General features: G+C 55.0%; 1 protein-coding gene and 1 long non-coding RNA gene across 11 annotated transcripts in view; one reads left to right on the forward strand and one right to left on the reverse strand.

Moving 5' to 3' along the window:
• Positions 1–19,277, reverse strand: part of SLC37A1 (solute carrier family 37 member 1) — a 62,713-nt gene that overhangs the window by 16,147 nt on the left and 27,289 nt on the right. For 9 of the 10 annotated variants that reach the window (XM_064578482.1, XM_064578471.1, XM_064578476.1 and 6 more), the window contains 7 exons: positions 15,091–15,128; positions 12,657–12,734; positions 6,885–7,016; positions 4,412–4,502; positions 1,920–1,982; positions 1,324–1,409; positions 292–340 (listed from right to left, as the gene is read on the reverse strand). In XM_064578482.1, coding sequence (XP_064434552.1) covers positions 292–340; positions 1,324–1,409; positions 1,920–1,982; positions 4,412–4,502; positions 6,885–7,016; positions 12,657–12,734; positions 15,091–15,128 — 537 coding nt within the window. The remainder of the gene's footprint in view (positions 1–291; positions 341–1,323; positions 1,410–1,919; positions 1,983–4,411; positions 4,503–6,884; positions 7,017–12,656; positions 12,735–15,090; positions 15,129–19,277) is intronic. The other variant, XM_064578468.1, reaches the window with a different exon arrangement.
• On the forward strand, positions 12,668–17,840 carry LOC123863164 (uncharacterized). Its single transcript, XR_006795465.2, has 4 exons — positions 12,668–12,755; positions 13,654–13,765; positions 17,567–17,621; positions 17,713–17,840. It is a non-coding gene; the product is annotated as an uncharacterized LOC123863164 (long non-coding RNA).

A 19,277-nucleotide genomic window follows, 5' to 3' on the forward strand; every position in this document is an offset into this window, starting at 1 on the left:
CCGCTCCGGCCCACTCCCGCCCGCCAGGGCTGCAGGCCTCGGGCTTCTCTGGGGACCTCCTCGCGGCCCCGGAGCCGGCGGCCTGCGCTCTCCCACGCCTGCGCTCAGAGCTGCGGACGGGCAGGCCTCCCTCGGGGAGCAGGCGTCCCGCCCAGAGAGGGACACGGGCCTACTGTAGCCACACCAATGCTCCAGCCGTACCAGCCAAATCTGTGCCGATTTTCTACTTTGTCTCAGCAAGCTGTGTGGACAAAACCCGTGCGTGCAAGAAGAAAAGCCTCACGGACTCACCGATCGTGGCTTCGAGGCCCATTTTGCTGATGGTGGAGAATATGTAGAGCTGCCGAGGGTGTAAACACAGGGGAACCGTGGGTTAGCACAGGCAGCCGAACACCGCCCAGGAGCCTGTCTTTCTGAAACGCCAGGCAGGGGCTTCTCAGGCAGCCAGCGGGAGAGGAAGACAGGCGCTCGGGAGTCCCCAGCCTCGGCCCCCGCATGTGGGGCCTCATGGTGCCCCCCACTCTGAGCTCCCAGGGCTGCCGGACGCGGCTTGGGGCAGCTCTCCCTGGGCTCCGTGTGACCGTCTCCTCCTCAGCCTGTCCCCCCGAACAGCTGCAGCGGCTGAAGGGGGTCCTGCGGCAGGGGCCACACTGACACTTGCTCAGTAAAGGTTTTTGGAGGGTCTGTGTTGGCCAGTGTCCCAGGCCCCCAGGTGACCGGCAGCTAGGCCTTGTTCTGGGGATACGGCCTGGCGGACTAGCAGACGGGCAGATGCGTACAATGCAAGTTGATGAGTAATGGCATTATTCCCAAAACTACCATGAACTGATTTAGAAACCCTCACGTTCCCTCTGGGAGGGGTGCTTCCAGCACCCTCAGTTTTCAGATGAGGAAACAGGCCCGGAGAGGGAGGGTCACCTGCCCGAGGTCATGTGCCACCAAATGCATGAAAAGCAGAATCCAGCACGATGGTGGGCAGGGTCAGCGCTGCTTGGGGAGGTGGGGGACCCTAGAGGCTGAGCAGGAGCCTGTGGGGGAGGGGAGAGGGGCCGGGGAGGGAGCACCCCACAGGGAGCCAGGGATGAAGGAAGAGGTGGGCCGGCAATGTGCAGGGGAGCACGGGAGGCGTCTAGGGGAGTGGGCCTGGCAGGCTGAGGGGCACACTGAGGGGTCCGGAGGTTATAGCCGGCATCCAGAAACCATGAGCCATGAATGGGGCTGAGCCTGGGCGGGACGTGACAGTGTTTACAGGCGGGGAGGGAGCCTGCTTCTGGAGGCTTGGGGCCCAGACAGGGCAGGGGTGCAGTGGGGGGCCGGACTCACCGTCGGGGCCGCTAGCAGCAGCATCAGGCCACAGGTGGAGGCCCTTTTCTCCAGCCGGTCTGAGATCACACCTGCCAGGATCCCACCTGCAACACAGCGGGGTGAGGCCCAGGGTGCTTGGGTCCCCAGGGCAAGAGCCCATCGAGAGGAAGTAGAGTATACAAGAGAACCCGCTCCTTCCCCATGGCCCTGTCCATGTTCACCATCTCAGTGAACAGGCCTCGTGGGACCGTGGGCAGATGTGGGTGACCCGGGGGCATCTCCCCGTGAGACAGAGGGCAAGTCTTGGGTCTAGTTCCAGGCTGGCCCTGAAGCCCCTTCGCTGTCAGGGCACCTAAACCACCAGTCTGCCGCCTGCTACGAGGCGGGCCCCTGCTCCCTGCTTCCGAGGGATCGCCAGTTTGGGCTCGGAGTCAGATGCGGGACAGGAGACCGTCCCCCAGAGGGACGGCCATACGTCCACTCAGGTGATGTGATGTTTTGGGGGTCGTGTGTTCCTCTCAATAGGAAGTCAGCTCAGAGAGAACACAGGCCCAGGTGTTCACCTACTGAGGGCAAAGTTTCCGTCCAAGTACAACAGGGAGGGAAGGACTCACCGAAGATCCCACCCACATCAAACAAGGTGGAGAGCTCCCCGGCTTGTCTGGCGTCCAGGTGATCTAACAAAACGACAAGCGTCCTTGTGAGCAAGTCACAGCAAAGGAAGACTACACGTGGCACTCATTTGTGTCCTAAGGGTGACTTACACCAATAGCAGCTAAGAGTTGACTCTGCAGTCCCCTATGCAGGAAATGCACAGAAAAGACCAAAGCCACTCTTTACCAAGAAATGAGGATTTGCCCGGCTCAGCCTAATTACCATCCCCTCTGGTTCAGTGTCCCCCAGGGGTGGCCGTAAGTTGGGCGCAGCGGAGAAGGTGGTAAGGACTGCCTGGCACAGAGAGGCTCTGGCACGGCAGGAGGGCCGTGGTCACTGGCCAGCTGACCCTGAGGCTTTAGGTCTGGAGGGACTGGAGCTCCTCATACAGCAGAGGAGGGAGCCACACTGGACTCCCCAGGGGACTCAGGTTGGCCCGTGCAGGAGAAGTGGGCTGGGGAAGCATTTGGGACCGTGGGTCAAGCCCAGCCTTTCCTGGTGACCTCAGTGCCATATACAAGGGACTTGGCTTTTTTAATCACTGGGACTGGGAAAGCCAGCAATTCGTGACTAGACTCCTGAAAATGTCACCCCTTCTGCAATCGCAGGGAACAAAGGAAGAAAGAAGGTAGGACACCTGTCTACGCTGCATGTGGCCTGCCTGCCCTAATGGAGTCACGTGACAGGGAGCAGCTCCTTACTGTCCCCCCAATGTGGACGGTCCCCTTACTGCCTCACTGCTGTCCCTGTGAAACCCAGCCCTCTTGCCTCGGGCTCACGGCCACCTCTGCTTGCCCTTAGTGACCACCGGGAATATGCGGTGTTGGGGCCCAGGGCAGGCTGCCCCAGGATGGGCCACATTGGCATAAAGATTATTTTGAGTTAAGGGGGCACCTGGGTGGCTCAGTCGGTTAAGCATCTGACTCTTGATTTCGGCTCAGGTCATGATCTCAGGGTCATGAGATCGAGCCCCATGTCAGGCTCTGAGCTTAGGGTGGAGTCTGCTTGAGATTCTCTCTCTCTCCCTCCCCCTGCTCATGCACTCTCTAAGTAAATAAATAAATAAATATTTAAAAAAGTTTATTTCGAGTTAAAGCAATTAAAACCCAGCAGATTCAGGAAAAGCTCTCTGCCTCCCCCACAACTGCCCAGGTTTACACTGGGAGGGCAAGCCTGTACCAGCGAGGGGGCTATTACCAAAGACTCCCCTTTATCTAAGGAACTGATCTGCATAAGGGGGCAGCCCTGTGTTTTCCAAACACCTCCTCTCACCTGCCTGCTAGTGCGCTTTCACCCCCCTGTACCCCCAGACCCATGCCCGCTCCTGAGTTCATGTAAGCTTCATGTTGCCTCGCTGTCTTTGAACTGTCCCCGTCTGTGTGGATTCCCTGTACGCATGCTCTTAACTGTGAGTTTCTCTGGGCATCTGTCACATGGCATTTTGATTCTTTTTTTTTAAAGATTTTATTTATTCATTTGAGACACAGAGATACAGAAAGAGAGAGAGCATGAGCAGGGGAAGAGGCAGAGGGAGAGGGAGAAGAGGGCTTCCTGCTGAGCCAGGAGCCCGATGTGGGGCTCGATCCCAGGACCCCGGGATCATGACTGGAGCCGAAGGCAGATGCTTAACCATCTGAGCCACCCAGGCACCCCTGGCATTTTGATTCTAAGTCCAGCTAGAAGCACCACGGGGCAGAGGAAGGTCTTCCTCCCCGACACTGGTCTGTGCTCTGTGAACCCCCACGTTCCAAATCTCCCCTCGTTGTCACATTCCCCAGAGCCCACATCTCTGCGGGGCCCTGGTTTCTTTCCTTTCTCCTTGCAATTCCTGGCTCCAGGGCCCTCCCTGACTGTCCCCCAGCCCCCTTCAGCCATGGTTGCAGCCCCTGCACTCCAGCATCTTTTAAGAATGGCCGGTGACCCTCTTGACCTTCCCTCTGTGGTCACACACAGCACAGGGGTGCACGGTGCCGGTGGGCCGGTGAATTCTGTCCTATCTACGGCTTCAGCCACGGCCGGACTTAGGAAACAGGCTGTTGGCTGTCCCTAAAACTAGAGCTCACCTCCAAGGAGCAATTTCCAGGTCAGATGACTCAGCATTTATTATCTCAGATCCCCGGGGCCTCCCCTCCTCACGGGAGGGTGTGACCTGAAGTTCGATGTAGCCTAGATTGAAATGCAGGCCGCCCCAGATAGGAAGAGCCCCATGGAGCTGGCAGCCACAGCTGGGAACACAGGTCCCCTTAAGCCCCACCAGCGTTATTATGGCAATACAACTTCCATATCCGAATTCTCCTTTTGCCTCTATTTTTCTACTAATCCCACTGTTTGATCCAAAAGTACGTCTCAACTCATCATGCATCATGAGGCTCTAGAAATCAGCACGTAAAAGGGAGTCCAGATCACAGCCCCTGCACGAACGTAACATCGGTGCTTCCAGCAAGATACTCACCCACGTTTGTGATGTACAGAGGGAGCCAGAAGAGGAAGGTATAGCTGACCAGCTTTGCAAACAGCAAACACAGGGAGAACTCGATCACACCCTGGAAAAGAGAGAGCCAGGCTTTATCCCAAGTGTGTACACAGCAGGTTTACTGAAATGAGCAACACAATTAGGAGTTACTTCATTCCCATAAAAACAGCCAGCATGTCTGTCTGGTGGGGCACCTGCAGAAGCCGCGGGGAGGGGGGGCGGCATCTGTGGGGCAGGGTGCCGCCCGAGGATGGGGGCGGCGGGGTGGTCAGAGGACCCACCCATGGCCACTCTTGCAGCACCTGCCTATCTTTGCAGATGGAGACCCAAGGTCTTGACGTCAGATCAGAGTCCATAAAAGTATGCGCTGATTTGATTCCCACACCACATCGCTCTGGAAACCTAGCTGTTAAAGGAGTTCTCAAAGAGCGTGCCTGGAGGGGCCACCTTGTCTCTGTGCATGCGGTGCTCTCTCTCCTTTTGCTGGAAACACTGCAAACCACGCAGCGGCCGACACACACAGGACAGGCCTTCCGACCAGTCACAGTGCTCACGCGTGCCCAGACCTGCACCCGACAAAGTGGGGGCACTGGGAAGACACCAGGAAGAGAAATGTGGGTCTCGACGAGGACCCCGGGGCCTGTGGTCTGACGGCTGCTGTCAGAGTCCTGTCTGTGTTCTGCCTGAGCTCTGCTCTTAGAAAGACGTGGCATCACAAGACACGCATCCCAGACGTCTTGGGGAGGTCTGGGTGAGACACGGGGTCACACTAGGGTGTCACGCCATGTGCGCACAGGGACACCCACCAAACTAGGCAGAGGACACAAATCTGAATTTATGCGATTCTGGAATTACCCGAGCTAGCGTCTCACGGCGGCTAGCTCAGTCCGAGGATGCAGGAGGACCACACGCCCCGCGCGGCGCTCACCACTGTCCTGAGCGACCTCATTCAATCCTCGGAACAGTAAGTGTGGCACCAGGCCCCGAGCCCCGTTGCAGATGAGGAAACAGAGGCTCCGAGTGGCTGGCACACTTGCCTGGGACCCCCAGCGCGTCTGTGGCCGGGCCGGGCCGCGGCTCCACCTTCGCCCTATAACTGTGTGCGTCCTACCCTCAGCCGAGCAGACGCACTGGAAGGCACCACCGGGAAAGTTACTAGTTGTTATTAAGGGTGCCTTCTTATTTAGACGCAGCCAGCCCACATTCTCAGTGGCTCTGGGAGCCCCGCCTGGCCTTCCACGCTCGCCACTGGCCGGATGCCCAGCTTCTCTGGGTGCTGCCAGGACTTTCTGTTCTCTAGCACAAGTTCTCTGAAGTCCTTTCACTTCGGTGACGTGATTCTCAGCTCCCGGGTGTACGGTTTGTTTCCTGCCTCACCCAGTCGCTAAGGGCCTCTGGGCCTGTGCCCCCTCGGCCCTTTCTCACTGGGGGCCGCGCTGGTGAGGCGGACCCTGTCTGTGTGTGACATCTGCAGCAGCTCCAGTGACATCGCACCCAAGGGCAGGAGTCCAGACGTTTCTAGGCGCGGCCCACGGCCCGGACTTCCTCCCCACGTGGGCAGTGTTGGCGATCTCCTCTCTCCACCTGCTTCTGCCCTGGGCTCTGCTTTCATTGCCCACCATGGCTGGCCATGTGAGAAGAACACATTTTCCACGTGTCCTCTGTGAGCCCCCCAGATTCTCTGCTGAGGGAGCCCATGAATTTCATACAAGAAAAACCTAAAGCAACAAGAAATCTCACCAGGGCACAGCTCCCTGCCCTGTGTGGAAAAACCTCTCCCTGGACCTCCTTCACGCCCTGACCACACACCAGCGCGCCCGCCAGCAGGCGCTCCGTGTGCCCGTCGGGCCTGGAGCCAGGCCCACCGCCCCCGCACGGCCCAGCACTCTGATTTTTAAACAACGAACAGAGTCTGCGGACCAGCAGCGTTGTGTGCCCAGGGGCTTGTCTCTTCCCTTGGCTCTGCGCACTCCCCCCACTACTCCTTTCGTTAGCACATGCAGCTCCAACACACCAGCTTTGTTCTCCTGAAAGCACGTTAAAGGGTAAAGCAAACCGAGTGGGCTCACCAACACCCCAGAGTGGGACTTGGGGACAGTGCCCCCACCCCGGGGGGGCTCACACTCAGGGTCTTCAGGACCAGGGCGGGGCTGGGCCACGGGGCAAGGGGCTTGCTGGAACCAGACGGTCTGGTTTCCCAAGTGGAGATGGGAAGCCCTATTTGTCAACGAAATGGGTGAACTTCTACATGCAGGCAACTAGTTTTGAAAAACTGAAAGCTTAATGTGAGGCAAACAGACATGGCAGCCTCACCCAGTCCCGAGATGGCCTGCCGGCAGCCTCTGATTTATGCAGCCGAGTATATGACCGCGGGTTTCTTTTGTTAAGCTTGCTAACCAACAGGAGGCACAAATGCCCCTTCCTGAAACTCCCCCCAGGCGCGTGTACTCACGGGGATCCTCAAGGCCCCGGTGAAGCTGATGGGGGCCGTGCTGCCCCTGCCATCAGCTGGGAGGACAAGGACGTGGTTCTGATGGACGGGGTGCTTTCCGCCTGACAGCAACAAGCACTGCATCTCGGGGTCCTGGAGGTGAACCCCATTGGGAAGGAAAGAGAGGAGAACAGGTGTTAGCAGGGAGTATGCATCTGGCTGAGTGGGGCCAGAACTCCTGAGCAGGACGCTGCTCCCCTAGGTCATGGGGTCATCCTGGGTAAGCTGCTCACAGGGTCCTCGCCTTAGAGGTCTGAACGCCCATGTGTCTCTAGGAAATGCTAACTAGAAACATGCAAAATCCTTTGACCCAGCAATCTAGGAATCTATTTGTGAAAGATAATTTGAAAGGCGGAAAAATACCATAAACTGAACCTTGCACCACCAGGGAGAACTGGTCAAGTGCATCCATATAAAGGACATATCTTGTTGCGGTCGTTAAAAAAAAAAAAAAAGCTGGTGAGATTTTAATGCTTATGTCCCATTAACTACATTTTCAATATGATCTTTAAAAACATTTTAGTATATACCTATTACATATCTAGGTAACTAGAGGGATCTAATTATAGTGGAAAAAGCAGATAAATTCTAAACTGACAATGGTTATCACTGAGTAATAGAATTACGTGTGATTTTTAGGGAAAGGTCAATAGGTCAATAAATTCTTTACATGGTCCTGTATTTTCTAAGGAGTTCACAATGGACACCCATTACCAGAAATAACATTATTTTAAAATTCATAAAGCACTTCCAATATTCTGTAAATTCCAATTCTGGACATTCCTAAAGGACAGTTTGCCTTCATTAAAGCAAAGAACAATGCTCCCCAGTTAGGGGATGGGGGCCAACTCAGAGCCAGGATGATCTAAAGATGTTCTTCATGAGTGAACCATGAAGGTCCAAAACTTACAAAGAAATGTTTCTGTGCATCTCACACTTTCCACAAAGTTGAACAGTTTTACTGTGTTTATCTCACTACAACCTATATGCAAGTTTCAAAGTGCAGTTAAATTAGGAAAAAATAATGCGTTGCCATATTCCTCTCTCGATATTCAGAATTCTCTTCCAGGGAAGAACAGAAATTGGCATCCTGGAAGGAAGGCTCCAGCAGCCGGCCCCTGGGGTGACCCAAGGTCCCCATCACTGAGAAGCTGATGTCCAACAACGATGTGGCCTGGTGATGCGCCTACTCACACTTAAGCATATAATCTGATGTTTCCGAGGGAGGATGACAAACCCCCAGTGGAACCGCTCATCTTCCTAACGACAATTCCATAACAGCATACAGAAACAGAGAACTAGGGTCTGAGTCTGCAGTAAAGAACTTCTCTCTCTTGAATGACGCTGCTAGCGGTCCCATTCAGGAGACCAAATTGATAGTTGTCAATCACAGGTAAACACCGCAATCTCCAGGGCTGTGAGGGAGCCTGGTGCTCGGGCTGCACCCCGGACCAGTCACAGCAATCTCGGGGGACAGGCCCCGGGAGAGTCTGGCGTGCAGTCAAGGCTGAAAACTGCAGGACAGGTTCTGTTTAGTTTTTAAGAATTTTAAGGTATGAATTATGATGTAACAGAAATCAGTCAACAATATGTGGTTTCATCACTTTCATGAATACTGTCACCAAACCCATGAAATTCTATATATCTTATTAAATTGCTTCACTGAATAAAAGATGTATTATAACAAACTTGCAAATGAATGGAATGAAGAGTCTAAACTAGGAAATGTATGAACTATAGGAAAAAATAGACTTTCAGACCACTTATGGGAAAAAATACTTTCCGATTCATTACTTTCAAATGAATTGATACCTATGTGTAGCTATCAATATACATAGTTACTATACTATTTTAATAAGGTATTTGTTTTTTTTTTAATTTTAATTCCCGTATAGTTAACATATAGTTTAGGGTGTACAATATAGTGATTCATCACATTACATACAACACCCGGTGCTCATCATAACAGGTGCGCTCCTCCTTAATCCCCATCGCCTATTTCCCCCATCACCCTACCTACCTCCCCTCTGGTGACCATCAGTATCTGTTCCTTGGTTTGTCTCTTTTTCCCCTTTGCTCTTTTGTTTTAATTCCACATGAGTGAGATCATATGGTATTTGTCTTTCTCTATTTCGCTTAGCATAATACCCTCTAGTTCCATCCATGTTGCTGCAAACAGCAAAACTGCTTTCTTTTTTTTATGGTTGAGTAATATGCCCCCCCCACACACACACCTTCATTTCTCCTTTATCCATTCATCTATCAGTGGATACTTGGGCTGCTTCCATATCTTGGCTACTGTAAATAATGCTGCAATAAACATAGGAGTGCATGTATCCTTTGAATTAGTGTTTTTGTATATTTTGGGTAAATACCTAGTAGTGCGATTTCTGGATCATAGGGTAGTTCAATTTTTACTTTTTGAGGAACCTCCATACTGTTTTCCAGAGTGGCTGCACCAGGTTGCATTCCCACCAGCAGTGTAGGAGGGGTTCCCTTTCTCTGCATCCTCGCCAACATCTGTCGTTTCCTGTGTTGTTAATTTTAGCTATTCTGACTGGTGTGAGGTGATACCTCATTGTGGTTTTGATTTGCATTTCCCTGACGATGAGTGATGTTGAGCACCTTTGCACGTGTCTGTTGGCCATCTGGATGTCTTCTTTGGAGAAATGTCTGTTCGTGTCTTCTGCCCATTTTTAAATTGTATTGTTGTTGTTTGGTGTTGAGCTTTACAAGTTCTTCACAGATTTTGAATACTAACCCTTTATCAGATATGTCAATTGCAAATATCTTCTCCCATTCCGTAGGTTGCCTTTTAGTTTTGGTGTTTCTTTCCTTCACTGTGCAGAAGCTTTTTAAAATTGAGAGGTCCCAACAGTTAATTTTTGGTTTTATTTCCCTTGCCTCAGGAGACATATCTAGAAAGATGTTGTTAGGGCTGATATCAGAGACATTACTATCTGTGCTCTCCTCTGGGATTTCTATGGTTTCAGGTCTAGGACAGGTGTTTGTAAACACTAAAGCAGGCTCTCCAAGGGATGGCATGTAACCAGATAAAGAGAAAACGCAGAGTGAACAGATCCTGCTCAGGTAAGAGAAGAGGGGCTCTAGCCTGGAGCAGGAATTGCACATGGAAACCACCCTGGCCCTTCCCGGGTCTGTAAAGTGTTTCTGGGCCACTCGCTGGGCTGGTGGAAAGCCCCAGATCCAGCCCTTCAGCTCTTTATCTAAGCTTGGCCTTTGTTGGAAAGGGCCCCCTGCCCACAGTCACTCATCTTTATGCACAGCTCGGGGGCTCCCAGCTACCAAATTCCAGTCCTTTGCAGTGTCTGGAGGACACAGAGGGAAAGTGGGAAGTCACGGTGGGTTTTCCAAAACAAACCAGGAGAGCAAAGCTGCCTCCTTACAGAGCCAGACACCCCCTGGGTCGATCACGACATGGGAAGCTGTGCATCAAGGGCCCTACAGGGTCTGATGGCACCTGTGGAGCCCTCGGCGGGGGGGGCCTTCTTCAGCCAGGGAACCCCACTCCTAGCCTTAGGAGTCAGAGAGCAACAGAGCTCCATGCGATTAAAACAGACGCAGACACACACACGGCGGGGGAGGGGAAGCGTGTAATAATGCACTGATCTAAATGTGATAAGCCCCCGCCACGCCCTCCGCTGCCTGCAGCTACACTGTGCCAGAAGGTCGCTCCCAGGGATTTGTGGATTCCCACTGGTGTGCCACGTGGTCACCTTTAGCATTAAAACACCCACTCAGTGCTCAGGAAGTGTTTGCTGAGCCACAGCCAATCAGAAAGATCCTCAGAGAAGCCAAGGATGGGCAATGACACGTGACTACAAGGTGACAAACTTCGACCATCCACGAGCCAATCATCCTAAAGACCCGAAGGAGGGAAGAGGGTCCTCCTGGCTCCGTGAGGCCAGAGCCCCTTCCTCTTTGCTCATCCTTGCTTCCTCACCCGCCCCTTTCCTTTCGCCCTTCCTCACGAAGTTGTTCAGCATCCTGCCTGGCACAGAAACGGTGGTGATGGGGGGGCTGGGTGACATTTAACTCCGAGCCCAAAGGATCTGAGCCGGGTCATTCTGGGAAAGGGGACACCAGGATGTCCGGCCGAGCTTGGGGGGCATCCTGTCCAGTGACCCGAGAGCCACCTCCAGTGCCTGAGCCCTTCCTGCCACGTAAGGGACAAGGGACCAAAACCTGCTTGGTCATGGGCACATCAGGGTCAGCCTGTGGTGTGGCCAGGCCCGAAGAGACAAGACCTGCCAAGGCCTCTCCGGTGACATGTTAGTCAACAGACTTTGGCAGAAGGAGCAGGAAAGGGAAGAGGGAAGTGACACTCAAGAAGACGGGGCCAGCTCGACTGGTCAGTACTGTGCCACGACACAGGGTCCAGGGTCTTGCCTCAAATGAAGAAGTCAGTCTTCAGTAACAATCAGGAGTTGCAGCTGTTTGGACATCGATTAACACCTGATGCTGCGGACCCACTATTTGTTCCTCCACAGTTCCTGAGTGGAAGCCCAAGCCTTACTGTGGTGCGTGGAGCCCTCAGGATGGGGTCCGTGCCTTGTAACGAGAAGCCCCAAGAGTCTGTGTCCCTCCCCATGCTTGCTTTGTGAAGCGGCCTGCTGCAAGCCCAGAAGTGGGCCTCTCCAGACCCCAGACTCCCCTGTGCCTTGATCTGGGACTTCCTGCCTCCAGAAGAAATGTGTGCTGTTTAAACCACACAATCTATGGTAATTTTGCTGAAGCAGCCCAAACTAAGGCACCCAACTTCTTAAATGCACCCTCAGCAATGAGTAGAGAGATTAGAGCTTTCCAGTTGGATTTCCCTACATTCCAAGAACCATGATGTATGAGACATCATTTTTCCCTTTCCCATTATTTCAACCACCACAAATAAGTTTCCTTAGGCAGTAAAGAAAAAAAAAGTAAGAAGCCCATTTGGTACATTTATCCTTCAAGGTATTTGATTTAAAAAGAAAAGAACTTACAATATCGGTGAGTAAAACTGAGTCTGAGATGCCCCCATGGCTCAGTGCTGTGAAGCAGAGCCCCACGAAGGACTGGTCGGAAGTACCCTGAAAGGGAAGGGGCCCACTGCACTGCCTCGAGGACTTCCTTCTGAGGAGGACCAGGCAGGTCCCTGAGCACTCTGCCTCAGTTTCCTCATATGGAACATGGGAGTGGCAGGGTGGAGGCTTGGGAGATGACTCTCTATGTTGCCTCTTGGGCCCACCTCCCATCCCCAGTCCTCCCTGTGCATCCCCTGAACCCCCCCGGCCCAGGTGCGTGCAGATCCCCGCCCTTCACAGCTCTATCCACGCCCCCTGTGTAGGGACAGCTCCCAAGACCGGACCTGGACCAGTGTCTGCTCACCCCTCGTTGGGCTCTGTGCCTGGCATTTAGCTGCTGCAGGAAACTGCTGGTGCCCCGTCTGTACCCCACCCTGCCCCCCAGAATGGGAGTCCACAGGAGCAGGGTGGACACTCTGGCTGAGGCTCCGGGCGCCGCCTGACCTAGAGCGTGTCTGGGACACTGAATGCTGCCAACAGTCGTGGAATGAGTGCATCGCTTTCAGGTTGATTACAAACTTAAGGTTCGGCCTGCTACCTAAAAAAACCGCACAAGGCACACACGGGTCTTATGGAAGAAATATGAGACCCAAGTTTGTCACCGAGCCTGGGCTCTGATCTCTGCCGAGCAGCAGAGGCTGGTCCAACTCACCAGAGGCTTGTTCTTGTTGTCCGTGAAGACCTGCTTCTGCAGTCGGAATCTGTGTGTGCCGTTCTCACAGCCCTTCGGCTTCGGGGAGAGGAAAGCACGGTGAGCAATTACCGAACCGACAGCCAGCCACCACCTCTAGCTGCAGGGTGGCAAGGGCGCTTGGTGCGATCCCCACAAACACCTCCCAAGCGCCAGTAAGACCCATGATTCAAATAAAACACAGGCTCAGTCGGCCGAGCGACCAACTCTTGATTTCGGCTCAGGTCAGGATCTGGGGGGCATGGGGTCGAGTCCTGTGCTGGGCTCCGCGCTGTGGAGTCTGCTGGAGATTCTCCCTCCCTCTTCCTCTGGCCCTCCCCCTGCTCACGCTCTCTCTCTCTCTCTAATAAACAAATAAAATAAAACAAAGGGCTAACTGGGGGCTCTAGACCCTCAGATAAAAGCAGGTGAGAAGAAGATCCTTTCGGGAAGAATGATCTAAGACTGAGGTGCGGGGACATAAAAAGCTGCTGATTGTGGCAACTTCACTTCCTTCATGCTCTGACATTTTTAAACAACCTTGAAAGGAAAGGCCTGTAGAAACAATATTGGGCAATGTTCTTCTCTGACGAGTGAGGAACCGAGGCCCCTCCTAGGTCAGGAGACCGTTCAGAAGGCAGGGTGTGTGCCCAGAGGGGACGCGTGTGTCCCCTCCCTCGGCTGGGCACCTCGGAGTGGAGCTGCTGGGCCAGCTCTAAGGGTTAATTCACCGCACAACTAAACACTGATCCCTGTAAACTCTGAGACTGAAATTCATGCTCGTGGCAGGAAAAGGGCTTTTTAAAAAAATGTTATAAAATATCAACTATAGGTTTTTTTTTAACGTGGCCTTTAGCCTTCCTGAAGGAAGTGATTTTCAAAATTGAGTTTTGGCTTATTTTTGCTTAAGAATGTACCAGAACTCTTCTTTTCTAACTAACTGTGCTCAAAATCTCCACATATTGCCAATGGACGGCAGGCAGCAGGACGCTCTGGCCCCAGGGCCCTTGCACATGGCAGCCGCGGCCCCGGCGGAGAGCAAGAGGAGACCCTGCCCTGGGGTTGCCACCTTGAGTGACTGGCGGTGAGAGGTAAGCGGGATGTATGCCACGGAAAACGGGGAGCCGCGGGAGGCTATCAGTCAAGTCAGGGACCTGCTCTGACTCCTACTTCGAGAAAATCTTCCCAGGTGAAGTGTGAAGCATGGGTTTTGGAGGAGCAGAGGGGAATTGCTTGAGGAGCCTCAGAGGACAGACGCCGGTGCCATGGGCCCCAGTGGTGGAGGGGACATCCCGCATGTCTAGGAGGACTCCTGTGGATTTGGCCTGCCCGTGGCGAGGACAGGGGTTCCCGACTGAGACAGGGAATGTGGGGCCCAGCAAGTTTATGGGGCGGAGAGATGACCCTCGCTGTGGCACATCTGAGCCCCCCAGAGCCCCCGGCAGGGATGGCAGGGGGGTGGTGGCATGTGTGACCGTGGAGCTCAGCGGGAGGCCCTGGCGCACAGGGAGGCGCGGACGGCCAGGGCCTGTGCGGATCTCCGGCGGGGAGGGCGCGGACAGGTGCTCGCGCATCGGGGGTCCGGCAGAGGCACAGGGCCGGCAAAGCGCTCTGTGTGGGCACGACGGGGGTGTGAGAACCGGGACAGCATGGCGTCTGGAAGCCCGAGAAACAGTGCCCCCCCACCCAGGGGAGGGAAAACGCGTGTAAACGCCCGGCAGCAGGCCGTGGGGTGGGGCCAGAGGCTGAGCACACGCGGCCAGACGCTGCTGCTGGGACCAGGCCAGGCTATTTCAATGGGATGGTGCAGGCCTGAGGGAGGGAGAGGAGCCATGCAGCGGAGTGAGGGAGGGGCTGACTCGCGGGGTCCGCTCTAAGGTAAGCGGGGAACCAGGCCACAGAGCCTTCGTCCAAGGCGGGGACACCACCTGCGGGAGCAACGCAGGGAAGAGGGAGAACGACGCAGGGGGAAGGGGGACGGCAGGATGGGGCAGACCCGGCCTCATGTCAGCCTCTGCGGGGACAGCTGCCCAGGACGCACCACGCTCCTTGTCCGGGTTTCCGCCGCTGTGGTGACGACTGGCCCTTCTCTAGCACTGCCCCTATTTTGAGGGCGGGACCTAGGCCCACACTTGTTACCCACTGACACTGCACAGACTGGACCAGGCTGATGACAGTCATCAGACACCTGGCCGAGGGCACACCGTCCTAGGAGACACAGGTGGCGGGGGGCTGGGTGGCTCAGGTCAGGATCCCAGGGTCCTGGGATCGAGCCCTGCATTGGGCCCCCTACTCAGCGGGGAGCCTGCTTCTCCCTCTGCCTCTGCTGCTCTCCCTGCTTGTGTGCTCTTTCTCGCTCTCTCTCAAATAAATAAAATCTTTAAAAAAAAAAAAAGGAGGGGAGGGGGGTCCTTACCGCCGCCAGGGAGGAGGAGCAGGCAATGTCCTTCGGATCTGAAACACCAAATGGGAACAGCGGTGAACCCAGGGCTGGGCATTTCCACCACCCACGAAATTACACCAGAACAAGACACCACCTGATACTTGACCAACGAGCAAGACTTGAAGACGACGACAACGGGCACGGCAGCACCCCGCCACGCACGCCCCACACCCCTGTCCGTCAGGCCCCGTGACACACGCAGGTGGAGGGGGGAGCCCCGGCAAAGGCAAGCCGTCGCACGTGTGAAAACGGCTCTGCACCTCGGGAAAGACTTCACACGGGACAAGTGCAAATGAGCAGAGCGTGTGCGTACTACGGTGACGAGCCACGGAAGACACACAGATGGGCAAGGATCAGGAGGAACCGTGAAGACGTGAGTAGCGGGTGACCTGTAACATTTGTGGTGGGTTGTTCCACATTACGGAATTAATTACAAATACAAATTAGTGGGGACAAAACATCTACCTTGATAAAGAACAAGGGGCCTTTTTATCTAAACGCAAAGAAGGAAGGACACGTGCGAAGTCACAGACCGACAGCCAGACCTACGGCCACGAGGAGCCGGGGGGAGCAGACCCCCTTCTTCAGAATCCAGGCAGCGGCCTCAAACAGCTCTGCCCCGCCCCCCGCCCCCGAATCCGGGTCTTTTTGTAACTTTGGGTAGAAGAGCTTCGCGGGCACACCAACAGCCCGGCTGGAGCCCGGCTGGAGCCCAGCTGCGGCCCAAGTGAGGAGGAGGAGCCGGGGGGTTCTCTCCGCTCACACACTGCTGCGCGGGGGCCCGGGGGCCCAGCATGAGGGGAAGTCAGCAGGCTACAGAAATGCCTATCATGAGGCCAGCTCGTGGCGCTGCCTCCGGAGCAAAGTCACCGCGGAGCAGAGGGGAGCCGTGTGCAGAGCCGCCCGTCCCGACCGCGGCTGCAGGGAGATGGGGGGTGCGTGGTGGGGTAAGGGCACTCCCCCAGACAAGCCACATCTGAGCAGACAGGCCTATGTGGGGGTCAGGGGCTGTACTGCGGTGAGAGGTCCCCCTGCTGAGAGGTACGGTCTGGTCTGCACGCCAGAGCGATGGGGGCCGCGAGCCCCGTTGACCTCCTCACGGCTCCTGCTGGGGGGGCCTCATCAGGGGCAGGAAAGAGAAGGGCCTGGAACACCGCAGTGCATCCACCTCTTCTCGCACAGATGCTCGGGCCTGCAGGGAAAGGAGGGTGGGAGGGCAGGCGAGGAGGAGTGGGGGCTGCGGACGCAGAGCGAGGGAGTGAAGAGGGGCTGCGGTTAGGGCCAGCGCATGTCCCAGGAGCAGTGGCCAGTCGTGCATTTAGTCGGCAGGGAGAAGCTCACATAGTGGAATGATGGCAGCTGAGAAGACACGGAAATGTGGTATTTCTCAGATCCTTTTTAAGTGAAGAGTTCCCACTGTCCCAGAGAATAATGTTCAACCCCCTGGGTTCTACGGAACCCAGGTTTGAGAAACAGACTTCAGAAGAACCTACACTCTCCACTGCAAGAAAATGTCTTTCAAATGCATATTGTCTCTATGAGAAAAGGCAGTGTTTATCATATACAAAGTTTGTTTTTTTTAATTATCATCTAAGTGAAAAAACATTTTTTTAATTGAATCCATAAGAACACATCCTAAGGACCTAAGGGTCCATGGCCAAAGTATGGGAACGTCTGAATGGGTGAGCAGGCACCTGGTTACACCCCAACTTCACCATTTACTGTGTGACCTTGGGCAGGTCACCTACGGCCCCTGAGCCTCAAGACCTTCCCCTGGAAATCCGTGAAATTATATCTGCACTGAGCCTGGCATCGTGCCTGGGACACAGGGAGCACCTGCTACACGGTGGCCGCCTCTCCCCTGAGAATGTTCTCCTGATGATGGGGAAGAAGGGCCACAGGGCACGTGTTCACAGATTACTGGGAGAGTCTGAAAGATGTCTTAACTCCAGTGCAAATAACAAAGTAAACCTCGGATTTTAATACAAGAGGGTAGATGCCAACACCAGTGGGAGCCCACAGTGAAGATGGGGCCCAGAAGGAGGACATCTGGTGGGAAGGCAGAGAAATGCCAGGGCCAGGTGTCCACGAGCCCCCACCCCCCACGCCAGTAGCAGCAAGCCTCCCGGGATGGCCTCGCAGGCACGGTCCCCTGGCTTCAAGGCTTGGTGGGCCTGGGGAAGCTGAGGGCTTGTGCTTCTGTCCCCCAGCAGGCCAGGGCGGAGAGAAGCAGCGCTCCAGGGGCTCTGCAGGCACAGGATGGGGCCACAGGCAACCCCTGGATGGAGCGGGAGGCCCCAACAAGTGGGGGGACGGTGGCTCCAGGAGAGCCCCATGGGGACCCCCTCCGCCCTGTCCCACCCCCTCGGAAGCCACAGGAGGGGAGGCTTGGTGGGAAGGAGGCTCTCATTTTATTACAAAAGACAAACCACAGCTTCCTTGTTCTTAGGAGCCCTGCCCTGAGCAGAGGACGAGGCCCCACCCGGGAGAACTGGGCTGAACAGGTACGAGTGCTAAGATCCGGGCCGGCCGGCAAACCCACTCACATCTCCTGCCACACACCCCATTCCTCATCGCGTTTCCTCTTTCCCCCAGAACCAACCCTTCATCGGTTGAGGAAGAGAAGAAAAGGGACCGTGGACTCTAGACCTCAGGCCGGACGCACCCGGGGGCCCCTGTTCACGAGCCAAGAGGACACACACTGTTCTCTGGGTGACTAATGCGTAAGGAACAGGCTGGAGCGCCCCGTGACAGAGCTCCGCGGGCTAGAGAGCCAGCCTGGAGAACAGGTGACACAGGGGACCTTTCCCGGAACTCTGACACTCACTCCACAGTTAAATGCCACAGGCTGGTGATGTTGGTAAGCGGGCTCAAATACCCCCACCTGTCTCACAGTTCACCTGCTGCGGCCGCGGGGAGACGCTCGCCCCCCCAGGGCACGGTGGCCGCCCCTCCCTGCTTGCAGCGGCCATCCGCCTGAGGCCTCAGCGGACCACGGCCCCTGTCCTCCCCGACAGAGGCCGGCCTGGAGCCTCACACCTGTGCGGTTAGACAATAGTTCCTTTACAGTGGAAAGGTTAGCGTTAGCCATGAGAAAAGGGAGAGCAGAAGCTGAGCAAAACACGCCTTAACGTCCTGGACGAAGCCGGCAGCTCGGGATGCAAAGCTGAAGCTGCACTTGACACCCAGCCCGGATGGCGTAGCGGAGCTCCTGAGCTTCCCGGCCTGAAGTCAACGGCAGGCAGCTGTCGGCTACCGTATGGTTTTATTTTGCTTTAAGCCAAGTCGAAGAGGCAAATGCCCAATACAGCTCCTCAGAAGAGCTTGGGGGAGGGCGCCTGGGTGGCTCAGTTGGTTAAGCGACTGCCCTCAGCTCAGGTCATGATCCTGGAGTCCCGGGATCGAGTCCCACATCAGGCTCCCTGCTTGGCAGGGAGTCTGCTTCTCCCTCTGACCCTCCCCCCTCTCATGTGCTCTCTCTCATTCTCTCTGTCTCAAATAAATAAAATCTTTAAAAAAAAAAAAAAAAAAAGAGCTTGGGGGATCAGACGCCCTGCCCCACAACAGCTAAAGTGACGTTGGCTTTTCTAACACTGGACTAATTGCAAGGAATCCTTGTCCTGCCAGATCTCTGTTTCGAAAATTAATTTCAAACCCAATTAAATCAGAAGTTTGGTACTGAGTCTAGACGGGAACAAAGAATTTGATTTTCTGGTAGAACCCTCTTCACCTGATTAGGATATATGGTCTTAAGTCATGCAGTGATTTCATAATATTGTCTCAGATAGATCTTATCAGAAGGCAAGCAAGCTGGTGAGAGACCCGTTTGTGGCAGCAAGACGGATGAACAGGTGCAGCCACAGAGGTGAGTGATGTGGCGGGTCTCAGGTAGATATGACACTCCCAGCACAAGGCGAACCACGCACGCCCGACGCTGCGGGGGGGGGGGGGGGCGGGCAGGGTGCGAGGAATTTCCACATCCATTACTCCAGAAATCAGGAGACAACAGAAAATCCTCCAAGAGCTGGAGAGACCGCTCACAGGAGAAGTCTACACCGAAGAGGGAAGTCTACCTGGCCAGGCGGAGAGCCAGGGCCACCATGGGCCTGCACTGGACTGACACAGCCCTTTCCCGTAACAGCTGGCCCTCCCAAGGCATC

This window comes from Mirounga angustirostris, unplaced genomic scaffold, assembly GCF_029215605.1.
Source record: "Mirounga angustirostris isolate CCGP_5_RB_7025 unplaced genomic scaffold, mMirAng1.0.hap1 SCAF_1, whole genome shotgun sequence".
Taxonomy (NCBI): domain Eukaryota; kingdom Metazoa; phylum Chordata; class Mammalia; order Carnivora; family Phocidae; genus Mirounga; species Mirounga angustirostris.